Raw genomic sequence first — 24199 nt, 5'->3', positions numbered from 1 at the left:
TCTAAACTTTATTGGACCAGGTGAGTACAGTCTTCAATTTAGGATTCATTGCTGGTCATTCTGTCTTTATCTTGAATTACCTTTAGCAGATGCACCTCCAGCCACAGTGGTAATGCATTCTTACCTCAGCACTGATTCTCTTGAGGGCCTATCTCTGTCTTGACTGCTCCAAAGCATAGCCCAAGAGCAACAGTTTAAGGTGGCAAAAGACAGCAAAAGCAACAAGAGCAAAACGGGAAAGCAAGCACCTTTTCTTTCCTTGTATTGTATGCAGGTTCCACACCACCTTGGTGCCTTCCTCTTTCACAAGCTCAGGATATTTACAAAGTGAGGACTTTAATCCCTTGCAGAGTCACTTAGTTTAGCTTCTAAACTTTCCAGTTCTCAAGTTGACCCAATGTATCAACCATTACATACAGCCAAAAAAGTGTCCTGGCCAACAAAGGGCCAGTAGTAAAAGAACCACATGTAGGGTTGAACCCCCTCTCCTGGTACTGTATCAACTAGTAAATCCTCAGATCCACATGACAGCTTGCCAAGTAGAGCACTAGTGGCAAAACAGACATGACAGGGGATTAAACTTTGAACTGGTAAATATTTATGTAAATAGATTTACTTAAACCTGAAAAGATGGAGGTTCCTTTAACGGGCAAATTAGAGAGTTCTCTCCACCTTACCCACTCCTACTCACTGTCTAAAGGTTATAAAGTTTAGATTTCTTTTAAAAACTCTCACAATGACTGGCTGCTTCTTACTTTTTGCATTTGAGTTTCAGTATGAAACCAGAGTCCCTTGCTATATTTATTTTTTTCTCCTTTCTGCTCTCCTACTCATTAGATTACGTACTCTTTGACAACAGTCTATATCTTCCATCTATGTATTGCTACTGTCTACCACATGTGGGAACCACAAATGAAAGCCAGGCATCTAATTTTAGATTTCCTAGTAGTCACATTAAAATTTAAAAAGAACCATAAAATTAATTTTAATAATGTATTTTATTTAGTCCACTGTAAGTAAAATATTATCATTACAATGTATAAATTAATATTATCAAGGAACTATTTCAATTTTATATGTATGTGTATATACTAAAACTTAGGATCTTTGCCTACCTGGCAAGCACAAGGTCCTGAGTTTGATTTCTGGTACCAAATAAATAAATAAATAAAAGTTTAAGATCTGGTGTGAATTTTACATTTATAGTACATCTCACTTTGGATGGTGTTGTAGTCAGGGGTTGTACACAGAGAACAATTAGTATCAAGACATGGAGTTTATAATATTATTTTTATAATGGTCACCGGGAGTTAACACAGGAAAATGCAGGAAATCTCCGCAACACCAAAGACATAGATTATTTAGTCAAGAGCCTAAACCCCACAGCAATGTCCCACATGAGTCCAGATAAAAATTCAGAGCTCAGGACAATGCCTCCCACGAGTCCAACTGGAGGTCCAGAGCCCACAAGAAGGACTCACACTAGTCTCTTTTACGGATCCGTGCCGGGAAGACCCAAGGGTCAGCGGTGGAAGCCAGAAAGTCTATGCCAGCAGGATGAAGGAGCTGTGCTAGGGTTCTACGCTGGAGCCGGTAAGTCACACTCAAGGCTATCCTAAGAGGCACCACAGCCATCCTTAGCAACACGGAGGCCTCAAGCTCCTCCTCCGACAAGCACAGTCTGGTACATGCCAGGAAGCAGTGTGATGAGTTCATCCTGGAGACCCAAGCAACACATGTCTTCCCCTCCAGAGCCAGGGAGCAATGCTCGATGTGAGGATCACAGCTTCTCCCGGAGAACCAACAGCTCGAACAGCAACATTTAGGAGAACCCACAATGCTACAATGCCTTAACGCCTCAACCCTCAACACCTCCCTTCTTCTCCACCTATGTATCCTGGCAACTTTCCTCAGGTGGAGCATCTTCGCTCAATGCCATGCTGATGTAATCCAGCTGGTATTAAGTTGACCACCAGTTCTTAATCCATAACAGATGGGCCACCTTTAAGTCCTCAATAGCTGTGTGTTGCAAGTGCCTGCCTTATTGGAAAACATAGGTCTAATGCAATTCTTGCCACAGAACAATGTAAAAGTAAATATTTGTTCAGTGGGTGGATTTATAATACTACATGTTATAATATCTTCTTGCTCCTTAAGAAAATTTTTTCCTTTAAAAGTAGAGCAGTACAACAAATTATACTTTACCATTGATATATGGTATTCACAGTGTTGGACTTACAATATTTAGAATTAGATTTTAAAACAATAAAACATATATGGTGTTTTAACATGTTTAGATGACACTGAAGCATAACACTGGCTTCCCTGTGGTTGGGTCAAAAATCAAGGCTTGCCATTTCTTGGATTAGGAATACATATATACTTTGCCCTCAGCATAAGCCATAGCAGGTATTTGTGCAGCCTGATCTATAATTACTATAATATGTCATGGACCTGAGTCTGTTTTTTAACGCTCTGTGTTTGATTATTAACCCGTTTTGTTGTCCATTACTCAGTTTTCCCACAGTTAATAATCATGCTCTCTTGGCTTGACTGAAAATTAATTTCATTAGAAAGCCAGTCATTTGCGGAAATTTCTAGTTACACAAGATGATCATCTTTATGGCTACCTGGCTAGTCATTTTCTATTTTACATTGCTGGTGTTGGATTTGTTATCCCTTTTTAAGGACAAAATTTCATCATTTTTCTTATACTCTTCCAGCCTTTCTCTTTCTAATATGCCAAGAATTTTAATCCTCTACCTCATCCCAAAATGCTGGCACTATCAGGCAATGTCACTTTATATTTATTTTCTAGTAGTAACTTCATATAGCTATGGGATGACATTGACTGTGGAATAGAATGAATGTCTCGAGCAATGTTGTGGCATGATAATCATTATTGAATGGTCCTTGCTTAAGTAGTTTATGCCACTGCTTCGCAGTGATTCTATTTCTAATGCATTTTGCCACTTTGCAGCTGAGAATGTCTTTTACTAGGTAAGCATCTATAGTGTATAATAAATTTTACGTAGCAGTAATTGTAAATTATCAAAACTTGTGTATTCACAAAATTACCAATTACCCCGTATTAACAACACTCCTCATTGGTAATGAAAATGAGAAGGGGAGAAATGCAAGTAATCCGAACTTTCCTCATGGTCCCCCACCAAAGCTAAGTATTATGGTTTCCCTATTTGACTGACTAGGAAGATACCAGGCAAAGGTAGAGTCCATTGTGAGACCACAATCATCTTTCTTTGGATTTCTCTCAATAGTATGACTAGCGATCTCCTTTAGTTTGAATTGCTCCTCTATTTTATGGGTGACAAGGCAGCTGTGCCAATTAGCTGTGCAAAGAATTAAAAGGCCCCTTCCGTCTTTGAACAACGTTTTTTTTTGGCCCCTACTACGTTAAACTCAGAAGACGTGGCAAGGATTGGCCCAGATGTCTAGTAAAAATATTTAGACTCAGGATCAACTTCTCAGGTAAAACCTCTCCTCACTGATGCCAAACTCATAAAACTTGTTTTAAGTGTAGTTAAGAAGACTCCTCTCCGGTGCAGGTTTTTCTGTTATTTTGTTAGAAATCAGAAAACGTTAAGACTGAATTCAAATTAAGTATTTCAAAAATCTTACAGGTGAAGCCTGCTCTGGTTGCTAGGCAACGTGACGGACTCCCAAGCAAGGACCATCTCGCCTCCTACTCTTGACGATCTCTCCCGTGGTGGGACGTGGAGTTTCCATTGGACCCCATCTCTTCTCACTGAGTTCCAATTGGCCAAAGAAACTCTCACTCCGCTCCCGTAGCCTCTCGCCTTCTCTCCCCGTTTTGTCATTGGCAGGTGGGCTCTCGGGCCATCGTGCGTCACTGTCTCACCCCACTTCCTTGGCCTCCAAACTTTGTCCCCGCCCTTTCCCCCCGCCCTTCCAGCCACGAGGGAAAACCCTAGCAAGTCGCAGACTCTAGTTTCCTTACGATTGGTAGAAATAGGACCGGGGGGCGGGCGTTAGTTGGCTACTCCGCCATCTGCAATTGGCTGCTGGAGCCGCTGTCCCGCCTCCCACCGGCTCCCCGGCTGTGCCGGAGTCGGGCGGGTCGGCGATTATAAAGCTGGCGGAGGACGGGCTCCGCGTCCTGTCCTTTTGCGGCGTGCTCTTTTCACTAGGTCACTTCCCGGTAACGTTTGGGTGAGTGTCCGGTGTGGGGAAAGAGAGCAGGGCTGCTGAGGCGGATGTGGGCCGGGAGGAGGCTGTGTCCTTGGACTAGGCCCTGAGGAGTTCTGGCTCCCGCTCCGGTCAGGGCTGAGGCGCGGACCTTGCTTGCTCTGGAGGATGCAGGGCATGCAGGGTCCCTGGGCGGGGGCTTGGTGTTTCCAGGGGCGAGCCTGGGTAGGGTGTCGGGGATTCTGCTGTCGGCTGGCGAGTCGCGGATGGGAAAAGGCAAAAGGGCATTGATAGTGGGGGTTCTAATGACATAGGAGTTGGAGGGGCCAGAGTGGTGGCGGTGATCACCGTGGGCAGGGGAATTGAGGATGTTAGGAGAAGAGAGGGAAGCTGGGCTGCCTGGGAGTTCCCGGAGCTTTGGGTTAGGGCAGAGATGCCTGTGCGATTGGGGACAATCAGGCTTACATGGAGGCTTGCAGATTGGCAGGGGGTGTGTCTTCCTGCTGTCACTTACAGAATTAATAGGAGGAAGGGGAGATGGCAGAGTTATTTTTCTTCCCCAGCTCAAGTGCAAGAAATCGCAAGTGTGATTTAGACCCTGAGGATTACCGATGCCCTGGAACCTTCAGTGTGTGCCTGCTTGAAATCTAACAAAATTCCTGCCTCCTTCCTCCATTTATCCTTGTCTGTCTTTATATATTTTGAATGTTCGCCTTCATATAAAATAATTTCCTCAGTATTCTGGAATGTCACACCTCTGTCCTGTTAATGATTTCAGGACCTGCCCTAGGTGGTAGGGTGATGTAGAAGGCAGGCACCCACAGAATCAATAAACGGATTTTAGCTTTTATCGAAGACGTATCATTTCTAGTCTAAGTGTATGGAATCTTTGCAAACAGTTTACTTTTTAATGGTGAATCGTAAATGAAGAGGATGCAGGATTTTGCTCTGACCAGAGATACAGAAAGAATTCCTCTAATGTACTCTGTAGGAGGGATTTGGGGAACAGGTATTGTGAAGTTGTTTCTCCTTGTCACACTTGCATTATTGCCTTGGCCTCAGGGCATCTTTGACTTCTTTTTTGCCCACTAGTGGCCCCTCCTACAACCTGACCAACCTGCTGCAGTAGGATGATGTGTTCTGGTTGCTGTTAACATCTGCTGTGTTTTAGGGATGAATCATGAAAAAAAATAGCAAGATGAATGACAAAGTTCAGATAAATGGAAGTACTCCAGTATTTTTGTTAGAGATGGAGATTTAGATTTTTATTGCACGGATTCTGTGAGCTGCAAAACAGATTAAAAGACCTTACCATGCATCTGTACAAGTTGTTCTTTGCATGTTGAGCTATCTAAGCAGTTTGGTTTTTTTGATCAAAAATTTAAATGTCAGGGCTAGGGATGTAGGGGAGTGATATAGTCCCTGTCTGGAAAGCTTAAGGTTCTGAGTTTGATTCCCAGTACACACATACATAAAATTTTTAAATAGTTATTTTTGTGTGGAGATGCAGATCTAGGATAGCTTTTTTTTTTTTTTTTTTGAGACAAGGTCTTGCTATATGGCTCAGGCTGGGCTTGAACTCGCAGCAATCCTGCCTTACCCTCCAGAGTGTTGGGATTACAGATGTGTGCCACCACACCTAGCATGGGATAGCATTTTAAGAAAATAGAGAAAAGTGGTTTTTTGTGTCTAACCTTTGTAGATACTTTTCTCCTACATTGGTTAAGTTTTAGTTCAGTTCAGTTGTAGTGTAGTAAATGTCAGCTCCCAGAAGGTGTATCCAGTGCTGGCAAGAGAAAGTGTAAAAAAACATGTGTTTGAAGCCATGGAAAGTCATATCATCTGTGACTCACTTTTAATTTTATTTTTCTTAAACATTCCTCCTGCTTGTTTTTATGTCTTCTTTTAATTGTGGGACTGAGTTTGAGGTTTTTGCTCAGATTTTAGGTATTTTCTTAGAAGAAAGGCAAACTTTCAGATGTAATATAGGTTTTCTTGAATGATTTTGAACCTGGTCAAATCTTACATAATCTGGTGGAACTGAAAGTCAGATGTGATTGGAGGAGCTTGGTGAGCTGTATATTAGAATCTCTAATTAGTTTCACTTAGCCAAAAGCTGGAGAAACAATGATAGTTTTCAAGTAGAAAGGAGTAATCTTATATTTGATGTTGGGTTATTCTAAAACCAAATGTCATAGAAAGGTGTGTACTTTAACCTTTCTAAAGAAGGTAGTATAGATTTAAAAGGTTGCCTAATCTAATAGGAACATGCCAGCACTAGATTCTTAAATATTTATTCTAACACATGGCCCATGTTGATGTTCGTTTAACTTGGAAGGGAAACTGAGCTTTTGAAACTTTTAGTGTGCATCTTTGAAGGGTTTGTGGTTGTGTATGGGTATAAATAATACAAGGCCAAAAAATACTCTGTTCTGATTCTGTTTGGACTCCTTACAATTTTTTTTTCAGATTAGGGCCTGGGAACAAGTGAAATATACTCTTTGCATTGAACAGTAGTGGTAGAGAGAAATTTTCTTAAACTCCCAATTATTTGGTTGTATAGCTGATCTCAAAGTGGTGACAAAAGGAACTTACTAGAAGGGTCTTTACAAGCATTTGAATCTATCTAGACAATTTATGCTTTAAATTTGGCCACCCAAACAGGTTCTCAAAGGGATATTTCAAAAGAATCAAAGTATATCTCCCAACAGGAGTTTAGGAATCTAAAACAGATAAAGAGTATCCCCCATAAAGTAGTTTTCAACTAGAGAATAGGTTATGAAGACTTCAGTGAATCATATACCTGTATAGGGAGTGGGTTCCTGATTAAAAGATTCGCATTGCGTGTGATTTATCTGAGAAGACTTCCAAGAAGAGGTAACAGACCAGGACTCTGAAATATGAATTGAATGTCTGATAGGTCAGAGGGCTGAAGATATAGCTCAGTGGCTTGCCTGGCAAGCAAGAGGTCCTGCATTCGATACCCCATACTAAGCCCATACTGTCGCCCCAAAACAAGAGAATGTCTAATAGGATCAATAATTGGGGGCGGTGGGGAGGGTTATATTTTTTACTTTAAGGATTAGGACTACACCAGAGAATACATGCAAGGGCAAGGATTTCTTAGGTACTTTTTGTTTGTATCATGCTAAAGAAGAAAGATTTCCAATTCTTGCTCAATTTCTTGAATCCCTAGTAATAATGAACAAGATCAGCAGGTAATTTGTATTTCATGTTTGATACATTTATTATCATATTTGATAAATTGGAAAGTTTATCATGTACCAAAATGTATGCTAGATTAATTTATCTGACCACTTATTTGAATGAAGGTTAAGGAAGGAGCCAGAGGAGAAATTTTCTTACTGCAAATCATCAAGTATATATATCTTTATATATATCTTTATGTATATATATATATATATATATATATGGCTTCAAGAAGTCCTCTCGGCCTGGAGAGGAAATCATGCTTTTTGTCCCTTGCTAAGCAGTGGTAATCCCCTTAATTTACAGCAGACAAAAGCATAATTTGAGACAAAGAATTAGAGGTAGTTGTTGACTAAAAATGAATATATGAAATACTGTAATGAGACTTTTTTGGGAATGTAGTAATTAGGTATAGAAACTCAAACTGTCTTTAGGTGTAGAAACTCAAGATTTATTTCTTTCATGTGAGGAGAGTTAAACTTTATACAGTAAAGGAACTAAAGTCTTTAGATAGCTCTTAAGTTATCTAAGATAATGTAGATGTAAAGTTTTGCTAAATAGCACAAGGGAGAAAGAAATTTTCTCAAAGGATGGGGAGTGATAGTGGCCGAACTAAAATAACATGAGTTGAAATAAGTGAAAATGATTAGGCCTTGTTAGAAACCTTTTTTTTCTTTGAAAAATGCTAGTAAAAACCAGGATAATAATAAAGCACTGGTTCTTTTCACAAACAGCATTTTTCACATACTTCATACTTCAGCTTCTCAACAGTCCCTCACAATGAGCAGGGGAGAGTATATTAGCTTTATTTTATAGAAAGTTTAAGGTTCGAAGTGGCACAATTTGGAAGCTTTCACTAAAGTCACAAGCTCCCCCGTGCAGAATAAACTGTTGAACATATACATTTCTTAACTGCAGGAATTTACTAGCCCAGTACAACTTATTTATATTCTTTTCTCCTAATTTTTGATGACCCAAATTTAATAAATAAGACTGCACCTCTTAATACCACAGTTTCTTTAAAGCTTTAGTTGATGATTGACAATGTTTATTATCAGGGTTGAACATACCACCGTAAGGGCTAATAAGGAGAAGAGTTGTATAAGCCTTAGGAACCATTTTTCCCCTAGGCACATGTGATGTTCTTTTCTACATAATGTAATTGGATAAGGAAGTACTTATTTAAGCTTTGAATTTAAGTCCTCTTACTTGACATTAGTGTGGTGATTTATGACTTTAAAAGAAATTCTTATTTGAAATTCCTAGTGCCGGGAGGAGGAAACGGTGACGAACCTGGAGACTGCATTTCCCTGTCCTTCCCGCAGGTATGGCATCATCATGTCATCCATGCTGCTTACATAGAGTTCTTCTTTTATGAAAAATGGGCATTAAAGTTTTATCCTAGAGCAAATAACCATTTGTATGTGCCATATATTCTTAAAACCCTTTTTAAGTTTACCTATACTTTTAAAAATTAATTCTATAATGCTTCAGGTGACTGATTGGGGTTTTTTTGCTGTTTCTTTTGTCTATTTTTTTTTTTTGAGGTAGGGTTTTTTTGTTTTTGTTTTTTTTTTTGTCTTTTTATCAGTACCAGGGATCGAACTCACGACTGCCTGCTTGCAAGGCAGGCATTTATGCCTGCTGAGCTAAATCCCCAGCCCCTAGAGGTAGGGTTTCACTATGTGTTTTGAGCTGACCTGTAGCCCACAACGCTTCTCCTGTTTCAGCCTCCTGAGTGCTGGGATAGCAGACATGCGCCACGATGCCTGGCTCTGATTTTATGTTGATGAAGCTAATGTTTAAAATCTAGAAACCAATTTTAAAAATTAGTTTTCAGTCATAAGAGAAAAAGTATAGACAATAAGATGTAATCAAATAAATTACTTGATCAGAAACAATCATAGTGTCAGACATGATGGCACATACCTGTGATCCCAGCACTCCAGACACTAAGAGTAGACAGCGATTATAAATGTGTTTGAACCAATGATATAATTATTTGCAGGTATTTTTCATATTGCTATGGAGCACCTCTTTTTGAATCTGTTTTTTCTTGTATTTCAGTGTTATAATTTCCTGTGGTTGTTACTAGGTTAGAAAGCTAGTAGGATTTCATTTATTCAACATCTGTTTAACATCTGTTAGATGCTGAACAGTGAGCTGGATACCAGGGACACAAACATAAATAAGGCACAGTTCCTGTTCTTGGAAAGCTCCTTTCCTGGGAGAGAGTGACTGAATCCATGCAATAGAAGAGACATTTGGAAACGTTTGAAATGGCATCACAGTTGATCAGTAGGCATGTGATTTCAAAAGACAACATGGCCTAGCTCAGGGAAGAGAATGGAGGCAGAGTTGTGAGGCTAGCTAGCATAGTAGCCTGGGGGCAGATGCTTGACATCTCTTGCTTACAGTTGACTAGAAGGATGGGCTCATCCTTGCACCAGTGTCTCAACTGGTGCCCGCCCCCACCGTGTTTCACGTGTTGTAGGGGGTTTGGTGGTTCTTTTCTTGCCCTTGGCAGGGAGCCTCTACGGTATAAAGTCCAGTATTGACAAGTGTTCCTACCCGTTTTTTAACTCTAAAAATAAATTGTGAAGCTCCTTTTGTCCACCAGAGGGGGTAAGCAGTCACTTGAAGAAGAAAAGACTTTTCTCTCACTTTTTTTTTTTTATCACTTTTTGTTGGATTAGGTTATAAAGACTTTTGTGGGAAACGTGTACCTTTTCTACCTTTTTAACAGGTGGACTCAAAAAATAAAACTTATGTACTTCATTATAAATATGTTATGCTGCTTGGAGTTTTCATTGCAAATACAACTGGAAAAAAATTTTTAAAACTTAATGGCCAAAACAGAGTTTTTTATGAGTAGTTATTGTCAAACTTTCAAAATTGTATTCTATTTAGGAAAAGTTATTGTGCATATTTGTTTTATTTTTTAAGAGTAGGAGTCAACCATAATACCCCATTCTCTCATAAGGCAAAGGGTTGACATACAATGTTAACATCTCAAACCTTTAGCTGGGGGCCCCGCCCCCACCCCAGTTTATATATGGCCTACTTTAGAGAATCTTTGAGGACAACACAGCAGGTGCTTAAAAAGTGGGTGGTTTTTTTTTTTGAGACAGGGTCACACCATGCAGTGCAGGCTGGACTTGAACTCATGGCAGTCCTCCTGCCTCAGCCTCCCAAGTACTAGGATTACAGGCATGCACCACCATGCCTGGCATGAACAGGATATTTTAAAGCAACATTTTAGATTGAAAATGTTACCAACGTTATGTCCTTGTAAATGGCATGGATATAATTAATTCCTTGTGTTGATTTTTCTCTTAGCTACACTCTTCCTCAATTTTAACCAAAAACTATGGTTTTTAATTTGGATAGCTGTTTATGAAGAACATCAGAAATTCTGAAAGAATGAGTAACATTGACCAAGTTAGAGAATATGAAAAAAAATTTCCACATCAAAATCACAGCAGTGATTCAATTTTATGTCTGAAATATTTTAGCTAATTTTTGTTTTGAAATGAAGTAAATTTCATACTTCTAGGGTTTAAGAGTAACCGATATCTTATGTCATTAAGTATAATGCAAAGAATTGATCAGAGCTGGTCAGGCTGTGGCAGATGTGGAAAAAGGGCATATAAAAATCTATAAACTTGAGAAGATTATGAAATTCTATTTGAGATGGCCAGACTCTATTAATCTGTTTGGGTACCATAACAAAATAGCACTGTGGTTTAAATAGTAGGCATTTACTTGCGTTTACACATTTAGTCTGTGGACTCACTGTCTATATTATGACACAAATACATAATTGTAAGTAAAATAGCAGAAACTGTTGATTAATGTAACCCTTTGCCTTATGAGAGAATGGGGTATTATGGTTGACTCCTACTCTTAAAAAATAAAACAAATATGCACAATAACTTTTCCTAAATAGAATACAATTTTGAAAGTTTGACAATAACTACTCATAAAAAACTCTGTTTTGGCCATTAAATTTAAAAAATTTTTTTCCAGTTGTATTTGCAGTGAAAACTCCAAGCAGCATAACAGGAGGCTGACTTTGAGGAGGCTGAAAGTCAGAGTACTTGGACAGTGGCTGGTGCTAGTGCCTTCTCATTGTCCTCACCTGGCAGAGAGAGAGAGCAGGCACACCACCGGGCTTGAGCAAGCTCCTGAGGTCTCTTTAAGAGGATTAATTCTATAATGAGAGTCCCTCTTCATGACCTTATCTAAAACTGATCACCACCCCAAAGTCTTACCTCCACAAACACTGAGGGTTGGTGTTACAACATGGGAATTTTGGGAAGACACATTCAGTCTGTGGACTCACTGTCTATATTATGACACAAATACATAATTGTAAGTAAAATAGCAGAAAATGTTGATTAATGTAAGATGCTTTAGTGCCAATTCAGAGGCAATAGTTTTTTGAATACTTAGAATTTTATTCGTACTTATCAAAAGAGCTCTTTTAGATTTAGACCATACGTTTGTCATGTTTCACTTTTGCACATTTAAAGAGAAGGAAAATACAAATGGTAGTACATTGAGGAACCGGTGAATTTTCTAGTCTGCTTTATCTGAATTATTCTTTGATCCAGAGTTACTGATACCTGTAGTTTTTCATGTAGCATCTTTTGGGCCACTAAAAGTATCTGTGATATTATATTCCTTTGAAGGTTTCATAAATAAACAAAAAAGTTTTAATACTTTCCTCTGACTTCTTTCTTTTGTCTCCTACTTAGGGATTCACAATCTTTCCCAGGCCACTTGTGGTGAAAAAAATACTTCAATATTGTTTCTGGGACTTTCAGTCTGTTGATTGTCAAAATGTGACTCTTCATTGATAAAATACGATAGTATAGAAGGAAACGCATGAAATGCCAGAGATAATTATAATTGAGAATTGCCTGGGGTGATGTTATGAATTTAGGGAGAGTAAGAACACTCAGCTTAACAGGATTTGAAAGATTTCATGGGTGAGATGAGCTGCCTTATGTAGGTCTATAAAGTATTTCAATAGCAGAACCAAGAGATGAGTTGTTGAAGAAACCACTCAATAGTTTAGAATAATGGATAGATTAAGTGGCAAATAGAGGGAGCGTTATATAGATAATTTGAGTAGAGTGAAAAATTGGGTGATGTTTGGCACTTACCTCAATTATTGACTTTTTACTGTAGATTGCATGAAGCAGAGTTGAGAATCTTACATAAAACCCTATATAAGGTGAAAGTGGGTGGCAAAGCTTAACTGGAGAAAATCCGAACTGTTGGTGAAATGGCAGAGGCCAAGGCAGCCTGTCTGAGTTTGTTCTCTTCCATTTCCCCGTGGCAGTTCTGAATGCTGGTTTGGTTGAACCCTGCTTACCAGGGGAAGGAGCACAAGACAACAGAGCTTGTATGAAAGAGGGAGGGACAGAACGAAGTGGAAAGGCGCTTCCTGTTTATTTAGAGGATGTGATAGCGACCCTGTCAAGTCAAAACAGTTGATTCCCAAACATTTCTTCCTTTTCATAGTATCTGTCAGTTATAATTTCTGCTAGTATGTGTATTTTTGAAGTTGTTCTTTCTTAACCCTTCATGGAGCAGTCGCTGTAGTTCATGGCTCATGTTTAATTTAGGTTACTGTATCTGCTTCCTAGCTCAGATCCATTCTCTGCACAGCACCTGTGGCTGTAAGAGTGAGGCAGACTTTTTGACTATAACTGACCCCTCATAAGGACTACACTTTATATCGCAATGCAGTATATTTGTGAATAACTAAACATGTTCCATGGGGGGCAAATTCTTTACATTTACTATGCCGTGCATCTTATATTTTCTAGTTTTTGATTCATTTTTTTTTTTTAAAGTTTGCAATCTACTAACTTGCTTCTGGTTTTGGAAAACAATATGATTCTAATTTTCCTTTTTAAAACTTTCCATGATAAAGTTGAAACTTCCATGATCTGACCCTTGTCTAGTTCTTTTGACCCAGAATTTTTCTCATCTACTCACTGGGTTTCTGGTTTCATGCTAACAGACTAGTAAACACTTTTCTTAGTTCCTTGCAGTGTGTCTTTCTTTATGTTGTCCACACTATGTTGAAAAATTTTCCCCACCGTCTTTGTGGAGTGCTTTACTGATTATTCCTACCTTTTTCATTTTTTTGGTTTTTTTGTCTTTTTTCTTTTTTATCGGTACCAGGGATTGAACTCACGACTGCACACTTGCAAGGCAGGCGCTTATGCCACTGAGCTAAATCCCCAGCCCCCTACCTTTTTCTAAGACTTCAGGAATTTATAGCCAGCCAGCTTTTCCTCACGCTCCATCCCTGGCCATCAGGCTGGGTTAGGTAATTCCTCATAATCTAATGTGACTACGTGTTGTTGCTTCTTTGTTATTATGTGTTTTTAATCTAATAATTCCACAAGACTGAATATTTGAGAAAACACAGATGTCTCCCACTAAACTGAATTCAGATGTTTCAGTATGCAGCATGTTAGCATTCTTTAGATGAATCCAAAAAAAAAAAAGCACGAATATGATTGTGTTTGGAAGTGTTCCTTAAGACCTTTAGCTTACGATTTGAGATTATATTTCTAAGTGCTTATTTTTTAGATTTTAATATACTCATAGCTTGATCACCTATGGGCCATCAAAGGTGTGATTTATGATGTCAGAACACTTTTCTGCTTTAGGCATTTTCTTAAGATTTCATTAATTTAACTCACTATGACAAAATAATTTTGTTATATCTTAAGATTGTACCAGAGTTTGGAGAATGACAGAGAACAAATGACATAGATACTGACTTTTCATTTTTAGTTGTCAAACACTGAGGATAGTGAATCAGTTTACCCTAGGTAATTCGTAGACCAGGTCTTTCAGTCAATGAAGAGCTCAGATTCTACCAACTACATACCATCATCCAGTTATGTCCCACCTAAAAAGAACATGGGAGAATTTTAGATACGTGGGTGGGTCTTTCTGTAAAACTGACGGGCTGTACCGCTCTTCAAAGCCTGATTACATTTCCCTGACACCTATTCCAGCTGGGTTTTAGAACACCAGTGGAAGAGCCCACATGAGAGTAGGAGGTGGAAGGAAGGTAGCTCCCTTGTTCTCATCAGTGGCGGCGGCAGCAGCTGGAGTGTGAGTCTTGGTTCCTGCTTAGCGCCAGCAGCTTCAGTACAAGTGTGAGCTCATGGGATCTGAAGATCTACCTTTCTCCTTTTGTTTCTCCAGCTCAGCAGACAAATTTGTAGCCATTTCTCTGGATTAAATCGCCTCTCTTGTGATTAAATCTTTCTCTAAAGTAATTTCTCATTTCTTGACTAATACAACATTTAAAAAAGACATTTAAAGCTCTGGTTAATTAAGTGATTGTGGATAGGCATATAGCAGTGGCCTTGAGGGATAGCAGATTTTGTTACTTTGATAAGTAAACCTAGATACTACTGAAAATCTTCACAGTATGGCAAGAGTCCATCTTTTAATGCCTTTTTAAAAAAGAAGGCATGGTTTTAAGAACTAAGAGTTAGTTGACCCGAAGATAATATGCACTGTCATTTTTCAAATTATCAGCATTTCTTCCCAACTCAACCCCTGGATCTAGAAGATAAGTGACATAATAATTTTGTGCTGACTGATTCCCTATACACTAGCTGTAGAAGTAGAATATTGGTATTTAAGCCTATATAAATCCTGGAATGTGTCTTTGTTTTTCAAAAGGTCAGTGTTATGGGTCAGTGTTAATTTAGCTTCTTTGGTGGGGATAAAGTAATAAAAGAAGCCTTATACAGATTGGCAGTGAACAGCTAAGTATATTCAATACTACATCTGTGATGAATAATCTCTGTAAACTATTTTAGGTGGTCTGGAAAAAGTCAGACAATTGAATTATGATTTGTTTGCTGTATTTTTAAATTGGTATTACATTTATGTCATAATTCTTCACAGTATAGGAAAATCTTACTTAGGTGTTACTTACCTATAACATTCATGTTTCAAATGTAAAGATACCCTGTTCTGAATAAGAAGTAGAAGCCTTTCTAAAAGGCTATAAGTTTACAGGGTAGTATTCTACTTGTTTCTTCACGTAATTATATTTGACTGCCCTAATTAAAATGTTTTAAACTGAGAAACTGAAGTAATCCTTTAGGTTGTTGTTAAACTCATAACATCTATTTCTCAGTCTTGATCTTGAACGTCAGCAATTTATAACCTCAAATAATTTGTTTTTGTCTTTCTAAAGCTCTTTCACCATGCCTGGGTCACTTCCCTTGAATGCAGAAGCATGTTGGCCAAAAGATGTGGGAATTGTTGCCCTGGAGATCTATTTTCCTTCTCAATATGTTGATCAAGTAGAGTTGGAAAAATACGATGGTGTCGATGCTGGAAAGTATACCATTGGCTTGGGCCAGGCAAAGATGGGCTTCTGCACAGATCGAGAGGATATCAACTCTCTTTGCATGACTGTGGTTCAGAATCTGATGGAAAGAAACAACCTTTCTTACGATTGCATCGGGCGGCTAGAGGTTGGAACAGAGACAATTATTGACAAATCAAAGTCGGTGAAGAGTAATTTGATGCAGCTATTTGAGGAATCTGGGAATACAGACGTAGAAGGAATAGACACGACTAATGCATGCTACGGAGGCACAGCTGCTGTCTTCAATGCTGTTAACTGGATTGAATCCAGCTCTTGGGATGGTATGTTACATTCCTCAACCCTGTAAAAAGCCAAAAACTACATAAATACTCTTTGGATGAATAGACCCAATGACCTTTTAATTAATGCCATGTGCACAGTTTTACTAGTTATCATTGTTTAAATATATCCAGAGATAACTGTGCCTTTCAGCTAATCTAAATTGTGGATTGTGGTTATCTTATTCTGTAGGTCAAAAATTTATTCAAAATTAAGTTAGAGCTTTTTTTTTCTTCATTAGAGATGGGGAAAGCTTATTCTGGGAAAATATAAGACTTGCGTTTAAGTGGATGACATATATGGCACTAAACACCTTGTGAAATGACAAAAAAATGTTTTTCAGGACGGTATGCCCTGGTAGTTGCAGGAGATATTGCTATATATGCCACAGGAAATGCCCGACCTACAGGTGGAGCTGGAGCTGTGGCTCTGCTCATTGGGCCAAATGCTCCTTTAGTTTTTGACCGAGGTAAGTGGGAAAATGTTTATTTACTTATTTAATTGACATGCTCTTCTGAAAAATTTGAAAGTAGCAAGAGGCTACTGTGTGTCTGAGTGCTTATGAAACGTAAGCACAACTCGCTAACTCATTTAGTCTTCATAGCACTTCTGTGAGGTATGTGGTACCCTCATTTACAGAGAACTAAAATAGGTTACAGTGAAGTTTAAACGAGGACTTAAAGGGGTAACTTGCCCATAGACAAATTTCATTTGTCTTCAGGATAGCAACTATCATCTCCCAGGTATTTTTATGAAACTTGCATGAAGGGAATTACAGAACTGTCCATGGTTACTTTTGTGTTTCCTTTTAATTCCCGTAATCCTGAAGCCCTTCTGTTTTCTATAGTGGTAAAAATTAATTTGTTGAGGGAGATCCTTAGATAATGCAGGGCACCTACTAATACGAAAACATCAAGAACCAGAAATACATAGATATGTTTCTTTTTGGCACTACTAGGGCTTCGTGGGACACATATGCAGCATGCCTACGACTTTTACAAGCCTGATATGCTCTCTGAATATCCAATAGTGGATGGAAAACTCTCTATACAGTGCTACCTCAGTGCCTTAGACCGCTGCTATTCTGTCTACCGTAAAAAGATCCGTGCCCAGTGGCAGAAAGGTGAGATTTACTCTTTTACACACTTTCCTAGGATTTGGTGTCTGTTTACAGTGGGGTACTGTGCTGGGTAACTTTAGTGAGAAGCTTCTTTGTGTGAGCCTTCAGTACCATTTTACTATTCCTTGCTCAGCTACCAAATAGCATTTTCCTGTCGTGGTTGGGACTGTAAAGTGGAAACTTCTTAAAATGCAATATATGTCTGCAAAAATACTTACGTTAATTAACCCTTCGTTGAAAAGAAAAAAATGATTTGAATTTTGTTCATCTTTTGGAAGATATTTTAACAAAGTTTTAGTTTACAACTATGATTCATAGAACATAGATAACATTATTGAAGTGATCCCTATGAATTTGTTTTTTATTTTTTGTTTTTTTTTGTGTGTGTGTGGTACTGGGGATCGAACTCATGACCTCATGCTTACCAGGAATTTGTATTTTTAAGTGTCATCATTAATCTCAGTCTTTAACCTTGAAAAATTCTTGAGGCACTGAAAAGGGTGGTGTTTGAATTACTGCTATTATATACAGTGTTACAGAAAGTATGCTTTCTTTACAGTACAACTTTGCATTTTAGAGGTCATGAGAGGATTAAATTTCATTTCCATCTACATAATTGCATGTTTGAATGTGTATTAGCAGGACAATGATATTCTTACTTTTTTACCAGGGCCTACACTAATACGAAAACATGGTTTGCAGTGTTTCTATTTATTTATTTTTGGTACGGGGGATTGAACTAATGATCTTGCACTTGCCAGGCAGGTGTTTAACTCACTGAGCTAAATCCCGGCCCTTTTATTTATTTTTTAAAGCTGGTCTTGACCCATTAAATCGATTACATAGCTTTCTCATAAGTTATGACTCTTAAATTTGGAATTGAATGATGTAGTACTGTATATTATACCATCTCTTGATGTCTTTTTTAAATATACATTTTACAGTATAGAGAGAGTTCATTATAAAGAATATTTTGGTTATTATCTAAGGATGTAAAACATCCTAGCCTTATTCTAAAGTGAAGCTATGGAATTTCTTGGATTATATAAATGTCATAGATTCTTTGGACTTCTCTTTCAGAGGGAAATGATAAAGATTTTACCTTGAATGATTTTGGCTTCATGATCTTTCACTCACCATATTGTAAACTGGTTCAGAAATCTCTGGCTCGGATGATGCTGAATGACTTCCTCAATGACCAGAACAGAGACAAAAATACTATCTATAGTGGACTGGAAGCCTTTGGGTAAGAGGAACTATATTATATTTTGTTTTTGTTCTTCTACATTAAGAACATTTTGTTTTTCTGGTTTTATTATTTTAATTTTGTTTTGTTTTTGTTAATTCACTGTGTAGCCCAGGCTGGCCTTGAGCTTGCAGTGATCCTCCTGTCTCAGCTTCACGTTGCTTGGATTACAGGCATGTGCCACCATGGTTGGCTCTAAGAATACTTTTTTGAGTTTGTACAGATGTGAACATTTTAGTTGAAAGGTTGTTAGGAATCCTCTACTCTTAATCTGTTTTAGCAATGTAGAATCTGAGTCCCAAAAAGGTGGTAGCTTACTTACACAAATTCTTTAGTCGTTTCTGCCTAAGATTTTCTCATTTCTTCCTTTTCAGCTGTTTTCAGTGTCACTAAAACAAAAACTGCCAAAGTGTCTGTATTTACTGTAACAGTCACTGAACGCTCCCTGCTTCTCTCAAGTCCTGTGCCCACATCTTTTGCGTACACTGCCACTATTGAAGAATGGTGTTATCCCGTCTTTTTCTAAATTTTTAGTTCCCAGCATGTTTTACATATTTAAACGTTTCTCCCTACCTGTATCCCTTTTCCATCTGATGAAATTGTACTTAATTTTTAAGGCTTAGCTCTTATAAGATAACTTTTCTAACTAAATAGACACAACTGGACTTGAAATAGTATTGCATTGTATTTGGTGATCATAAAGTTTTAGTAGTCTATGAACTCATGAGTGCCAAGTGCATTTACTTATTTATTAACAACCTTGAGGAAAAAGAACCATTTCTACAACTTTTCATCTTGTATAGCAATTAGTGTGTTGCTACTTGACTTTTTAAAAATGAGGTGACAGAATCATACAGACTTAAAGATTTGGGTTTTTTTTTTGCCTTTTTCCTTTTTATCGGTACCAAGGATCGAACTCATGACTGCCTGCTTTCAAGGCAGGTGCTTATGCCACTGAGCTAAACCCCCAGCCCCAAACTTAAAGATTTGAATATTAGGACTATTATCATTTAGTATAATAAAAATGTAATCTTTGAACACTAAAATTGTACCTATGTCTTTTATAAAATCTTTCAGGGATGTTAAATTAGAAGACACTTACTTTGATAGAGATGTGGAAAAGGCATTTATGAAGGCCAGTTCTGAACTCTTTAATCAGAAAACAAAGGCTTCTTTACTTGTGTCAAATCAAAATGGAAATATGTATACATCTTCAGTGTATGGTTCTCTTGCTTCTGTTCTAGCACAGTGAGTATAAATTTCAGCTATTTAACTTCTCTTTTCTGGTGCTGTTAGATTTCTAAGATCAAATCCAATGCCAGGCATGTTGATAGCTCACAAAACGGTATTTTATCTTCTTTTGTACTATTGTTCATTAACTTGAAGGACTTACAGGTTAAGGCTCTTCCAGAAATGTTTCATTTTGTACATTCCTGGCCTCTGTTTTATGCTTTTATTATTTTTGATGTGCAGTTGAACACAAACTTCTTGTTAACAGAGTTAACAGCTTATAGTGTAACTTTTGTAAGCCTCACTGTTCCCCAAAAAACAAAAACTTGCTTTTAGTTTGCTCACTGTAATACTAAAACTTTAGGTTAGATTTCCTACCATAATACTAACATTAAGCTAGATCCTTAAGAATGTCAAAATAGTTTCCACTTTGACCTATAGTGTGAGTCTTACTCCTTCTATGGCTTCTCACACATTGTAGGTATGGATCAGTTAAACTCCTTAACCACTTTGTCACCCTACACAGGTACTCACCTCAGCAATTGGCAGGCAAGAAGATTGGAGTGTTCTCTTACGGTTCTGGCTTGGCTGCCACCCTGTATTCTCTTAGAGTCACACAAGATGCCACACCAGGTCAGTACCGAGTCTTTCAAAAAGAATGTGTTGGAACCCCACTGTGGAGAGGTTGCTTTATCAGACTTAGATGAGCGCCTGAATCTGCTCCATAGATGTCAACATAACCAGATGTTAGTTTCTGCCTTACCTGGGTAATTTCTGTAGGTTTAAGGAAATTTGTGGATTCCTTTAGCAGGAGGAGCAAAAGCTGGTGAAAGTGTGGCGTTGTTTAAAAATATACCATGGACTGACTTTAGAAAAGTTACTTATTTTCATTTATTTCCTGCCTTATCTCTTAGCTGATATGGGGTAAAGAGCTAGGCAGGGCACATGAAGCTGTGTCAGGTATATACCATCTTATTTTTTATCTAAACAAGAGCCAGTAGTTCTTAAAGAAATTGAGATTATTTTCATTTGGCAAGATTTTATTCAGGCTTCTTTGGCACATACCATTGTTAGCCTTTAATGTTGAAATCGTTTCCATTTTAGGATCTGCTCTTGATAAAATAACAGCAAGTTTATGTGATCTTAAATCAAGGCTTGACTCAAGAACTTGTGTGGCACCTGATGTCTTCGCTGAAAGCATGAAGCTCAGAGAGGACACTCATCACTTGGGTAAAATATTAAATTGTGCTTAGATAAAAACTATTGGAAAGGTATCATAACTTCAAACGTGAAATTTAAGACTATAAAGTCTTTAGTACTATTCTGATATCAGTGAAAATTGTGTAGTAATATGAAAATTCTGTCTCATTAGTTTTATTACCAGGAGTTCTATACCAAACTATTTTTTAATATCCTCTGCCTTCCCTTTAGCCAACTACATTCCCCAGTGTTCTGTGGATTCACTTTTCGAAGGAACATGGTACCTCGTTAGAGTGGATGAAAAGCACAGAAGGACTTATGCTCGACGCCCCTCTCCAAATGATGACACTTTGGATGAGGGAGTGGGACTTGGTCACTCAAACACAGCAGCTGAGGTAAATAAAGCTCATTTTGCTAGTCTTGTTCTTTGACAAGCTTACAAGTTTCCATTCTATGCCCTCACGGTGTAGGATCCATGACTGAGCTTCAACAACTTAAAGGAATGTCAGTAAAACAGGGTTTCATGGCATGGGCTCTGGTATTAAGAGTCCAGCTGTGCTATTTCCCTTGTATAAGGTATATACTAAAGGCTAAATTTGATTAACAATACTAGAACTTAGAGAAAGCTGTTTTAGAGAGAGGGCTTAATTTGCTGTATGTCTTAGTGAGAGCGAGTAGGGATGTAGAGCCATATCTCATCACTCAGAACATTGCCAAGTAACAATAATAGCTATGATTCAGATTCCGGTTATATGGTAGGTACTTTACTTACATCTTACTTAATTTTACAACAACCTCCTTAAGGTTTGTTAATGATACTATCCTTGTCTTGGAGATGAGGCTCCAAGAAATTAAATTTACATCTCAGGACTGTAGTAGTGAAGCCAGGTTTCAAACAAAGAATCTTATAACCTTGAAGTTATTTATTCTGCTTATCAGTTTTGATAGGTGCATAGCCTTGCTTCTTGCTGTTATGCCAGTTAAAAAGCAAGTCAAGCTACCAGTGTTTGAGTTGCAAATATAAGATATAATAAGAAAAATAATGTTTCCTTTTCTCTCTTGGCGAATAGATAAGAATGGATGTTTAGTTCCCTCCATGGAAAGCTATATAGAATATGTATTTAGATAGACTTCTCCAAAGTTACCCATTGTAAGTTACCAGTGCTGTGGACTCAGCGTGGGAGACTGGGGTATCAAAAGAGCCAACACCTGTTTTCTTTTCATTTTAGCATATCCCAAGCCCTGCTAAGAAAGTGCCAAGACTTCCTGCAACAGCAACAGAACCTGAAGCAGCTGTCATTAGCAATGGGGAGCATTAAAATACTCTGTGAGGTGCAAGACTTCACAGTGGGGTGGGGCTGGGGGTATTGGAATGGTTGGAGGAATGGGATATATTATGGGGACAGTTTTAAAGGATTACATGTTGCTTGAATTTTATGTGACTGACAGAACGTATGAAATCGTTTGTGTTGTTGGAAAAGTCTCTTTGCTCAATTTGCTAATATGCTTTTGTGGTCTAGCCAATGCTAAATGTACTGGAATGATGTTAAGGGCTCTGTAAAATTTTATACCTCTCTGGCCATTTATATGCATGAAGTCTAGTTTTTAAACATGATGCAAATCATGTGCTTCTGTGAGAAGAAAGCAGAGGTACTAGTCTCCAATTTAAATTTCTTTTTTAAAGATGCAAGAATTTTATACTTTGAACAAACAAGATTAATGAAAGTACATGTGGTTTTTGAAAAACTTTTCTAGCTTAGGAAATGGGGTCTTAAAATGTGAAGTGAACAAACCTTGTTTGAAAATGGTAGGGCAACCATGGTTTTCCTAGGATTACATATCCTAAGGAGGGGGAAAAAGAGTTAGGACAGTAACAGTGGTCTGGACTCTGGGATACTGCAGAATGTCCAGGCCAGCAGTGACAAGTTACTGTAATGACCGCTGAACACAGATGCCAGCGTTGAGCAGGCGTCTACATAGAATACAACGGTTCGTTTGAGAGCTGTGGATGTAGCTGCAGAATTGATTGTTCCAGATCAGTTCATAGTGGATTATCATGCTCACAACCTTGGTGGTAGGGGTGTATGGAAGAGGAAGCTTGTTACAGTCTTTCTTTGCACCTTATTTTAAAAGATACAAGAAACTTTTTGGCTGCCTTTTAAAAATTTAAAAAGAAAAGAGGATGGGGCAGGGCATTATTAGGTTACTTTTGCTTCAGTGTTACAAATTTAATTTTTAGACTGACAACTTAAATTCTTGGTGTAAATGGTCTTTTGTTGTGTGTGTGTGTGTGTGTGTGTGTGTGTGTGTGTGTGTGTGTCTGTATCTGTCTGTTTGTCCAATGAAACTAAAAAAGTACAGCCCAAGTTTTTACATAGTCTGACTAGCCAAAAAAAAAAAATTATTCTACTTCAAAGTCTAGAAGTAGGATTTGTAAAGCTTTTCTTAGATTTCCAACCTAAAAAAACAAAACACACAAAAAAAGGTCATGTGGTATAAAAAAAAAGTTTGGTTGGAACGTTTTATAGATGTTTTTGGTGCTGAACTCTGACATGAGCCTTATAGATTGTAAAATAGAGATAGTTGGAACTAATGTACAGAACTAAATTTTTTAAAACATTATTTGCTATTAAATTCTGTGAAGTTTCAGTTATCTAAAATAACCATTCACAAATATGAGATGTAATGTTTCAGATTGCAAGGATATATGTACTGTAGTGTTTGTAAGATACTATTGTCTAATATTAACAGTAGTTTTTGATTTGTACAGCTATAATTTGTTAAAATGACTTCATTTTAATATCCACTTCTGTAGATTAATGTACGAAGAACGGTGGGAAAATGGTGCATGTAACACTTCTGCAAGTGTTGGGAGTTCAGTGTGTTTTGAAAAACAGTAATTTAACATTTGGGTGCCAAGAAATGGTTTTCTCCATGTCCATTGCCGGCAATGGGCAGGCCTGCTAATACTGGCACAGAACATTAACTGTACGCCTTATCATCGGTGAGGTGAATAACTTTGAAATAAAGTTTTAGAGAAATATTTTTAGATATTGGGGTATTCTTTTTCCCTTCTGAACTAACAGTTTAGGCTGGACATCAGTTTATATGCGATTTGAAGTGTGGACATTTGTTTTGGTTCACTCATTCTCCACAAATACCTGAAACCCCAAAATAAGCAAGGCACCCAGCCTATATCAGGATTTTAAAAATGTACTGGATTTCAAGTCTTCCTTTCAAGGAGTTGTTTGTCTGTGGTGGAAGAATTTATATTTATAATTCATTCTGTCAGTTCAAAAAAAGAAATTAATTTCCCCAG

At 37.9% G+C, this 24199-nt stretch overlaps 1 protein-coding gene across 2 annotated transcripts; it reads left to right on the top strand.

Moving 5' to 3' along the window:
- The first annotated feature begins 4023 nt into the window (after positions 1–4023).
- Hmgcs1 (3-hydroxy-3-methylglutaryl-CoA synthase 1) lies at positions 4024–23923 on the top strand. 2 transcript variants are annotated; one of them, XM_005003781.4, is made up of 11 exons: positions 4024–4191; positions 8644–8702; positions 15629–16086; positions 16428–16553; positions 17043–17207; positions 18285–18450; positions 19528–19698; positions 20207–20313; positions 20785–20910; positions 21112–21275; positions 22110–23923. In XM_005003781.4, the coding sequence occupies exons 3-11, from the start codon at positions 15639–15641 to the stop codon at positions 22197–22199; spliced, it is 1563 nt and encodes a 520-aa protein (XP_005003838.1). In that variant the 5' UTR covers positions 4024–4191; positions 8644–8702; positions 15629–15638; the 3' UTR covers positions 22200–23923. The 2 variants fall into 2 exon arrangements, with proteins under 2 accessions (XP_005003838.1, XP_003470246.1); XM_003470198.5 differs by lacking the exon at positions 8644–8702 and having other exon boundaries at positions 4043–4191.
- The last annotated feature ends 276 nt before the right edge of the window (positions 23924–24199 follow it).

Source organism: Cavia porcellus, unplaced genomic scaffold (genome assembly GCF_034190915.1).
Source record: "Cavia porcellus strain 051 isolate PalLab524CR breed Dunkin Hartley unplaced genomic scaffold, mCavPor4.1 scaffold_11, whole genome shotgun sequence".
NCBI classification, from domain to species: domain Eukaryota; kingdom Metazoa; phylum Chordata; class Mammalia; order Rodentia; family Caviidae; genus Cavia; species Cavia porcellus.
The sequence above is the reverse complement of the archived record's forward strand: the minus strand, read 5'-3'. Positions and strand labels throughout refer to the sequence as shown.

Excerpts from the sequence above, each read along its gene's own strand:
- Hmgcs1 (XM_005003781.4), top strand. The coding sequence starts at position 15,639 with ATGCCTGGGTCACTTCCCTTGAATGCAGAAGCATGTTGGCCAAAAGAT. Across the intron at positions 16,087-16,427 it reads TGAATCCAGCTCTTGGGATG|GACGGTATGCCCTGGTAGTT; the intron begins GTATGTTACATT and ends AATGTTTTTCAG. Across the intron at positions 20,314-20,784 it reads CACACAAGATGCCACACCAG|GATCTGCTCTTGATAAAATA; the intron begins GTCAGTACCGAG and ends TTTCCATTTTAG.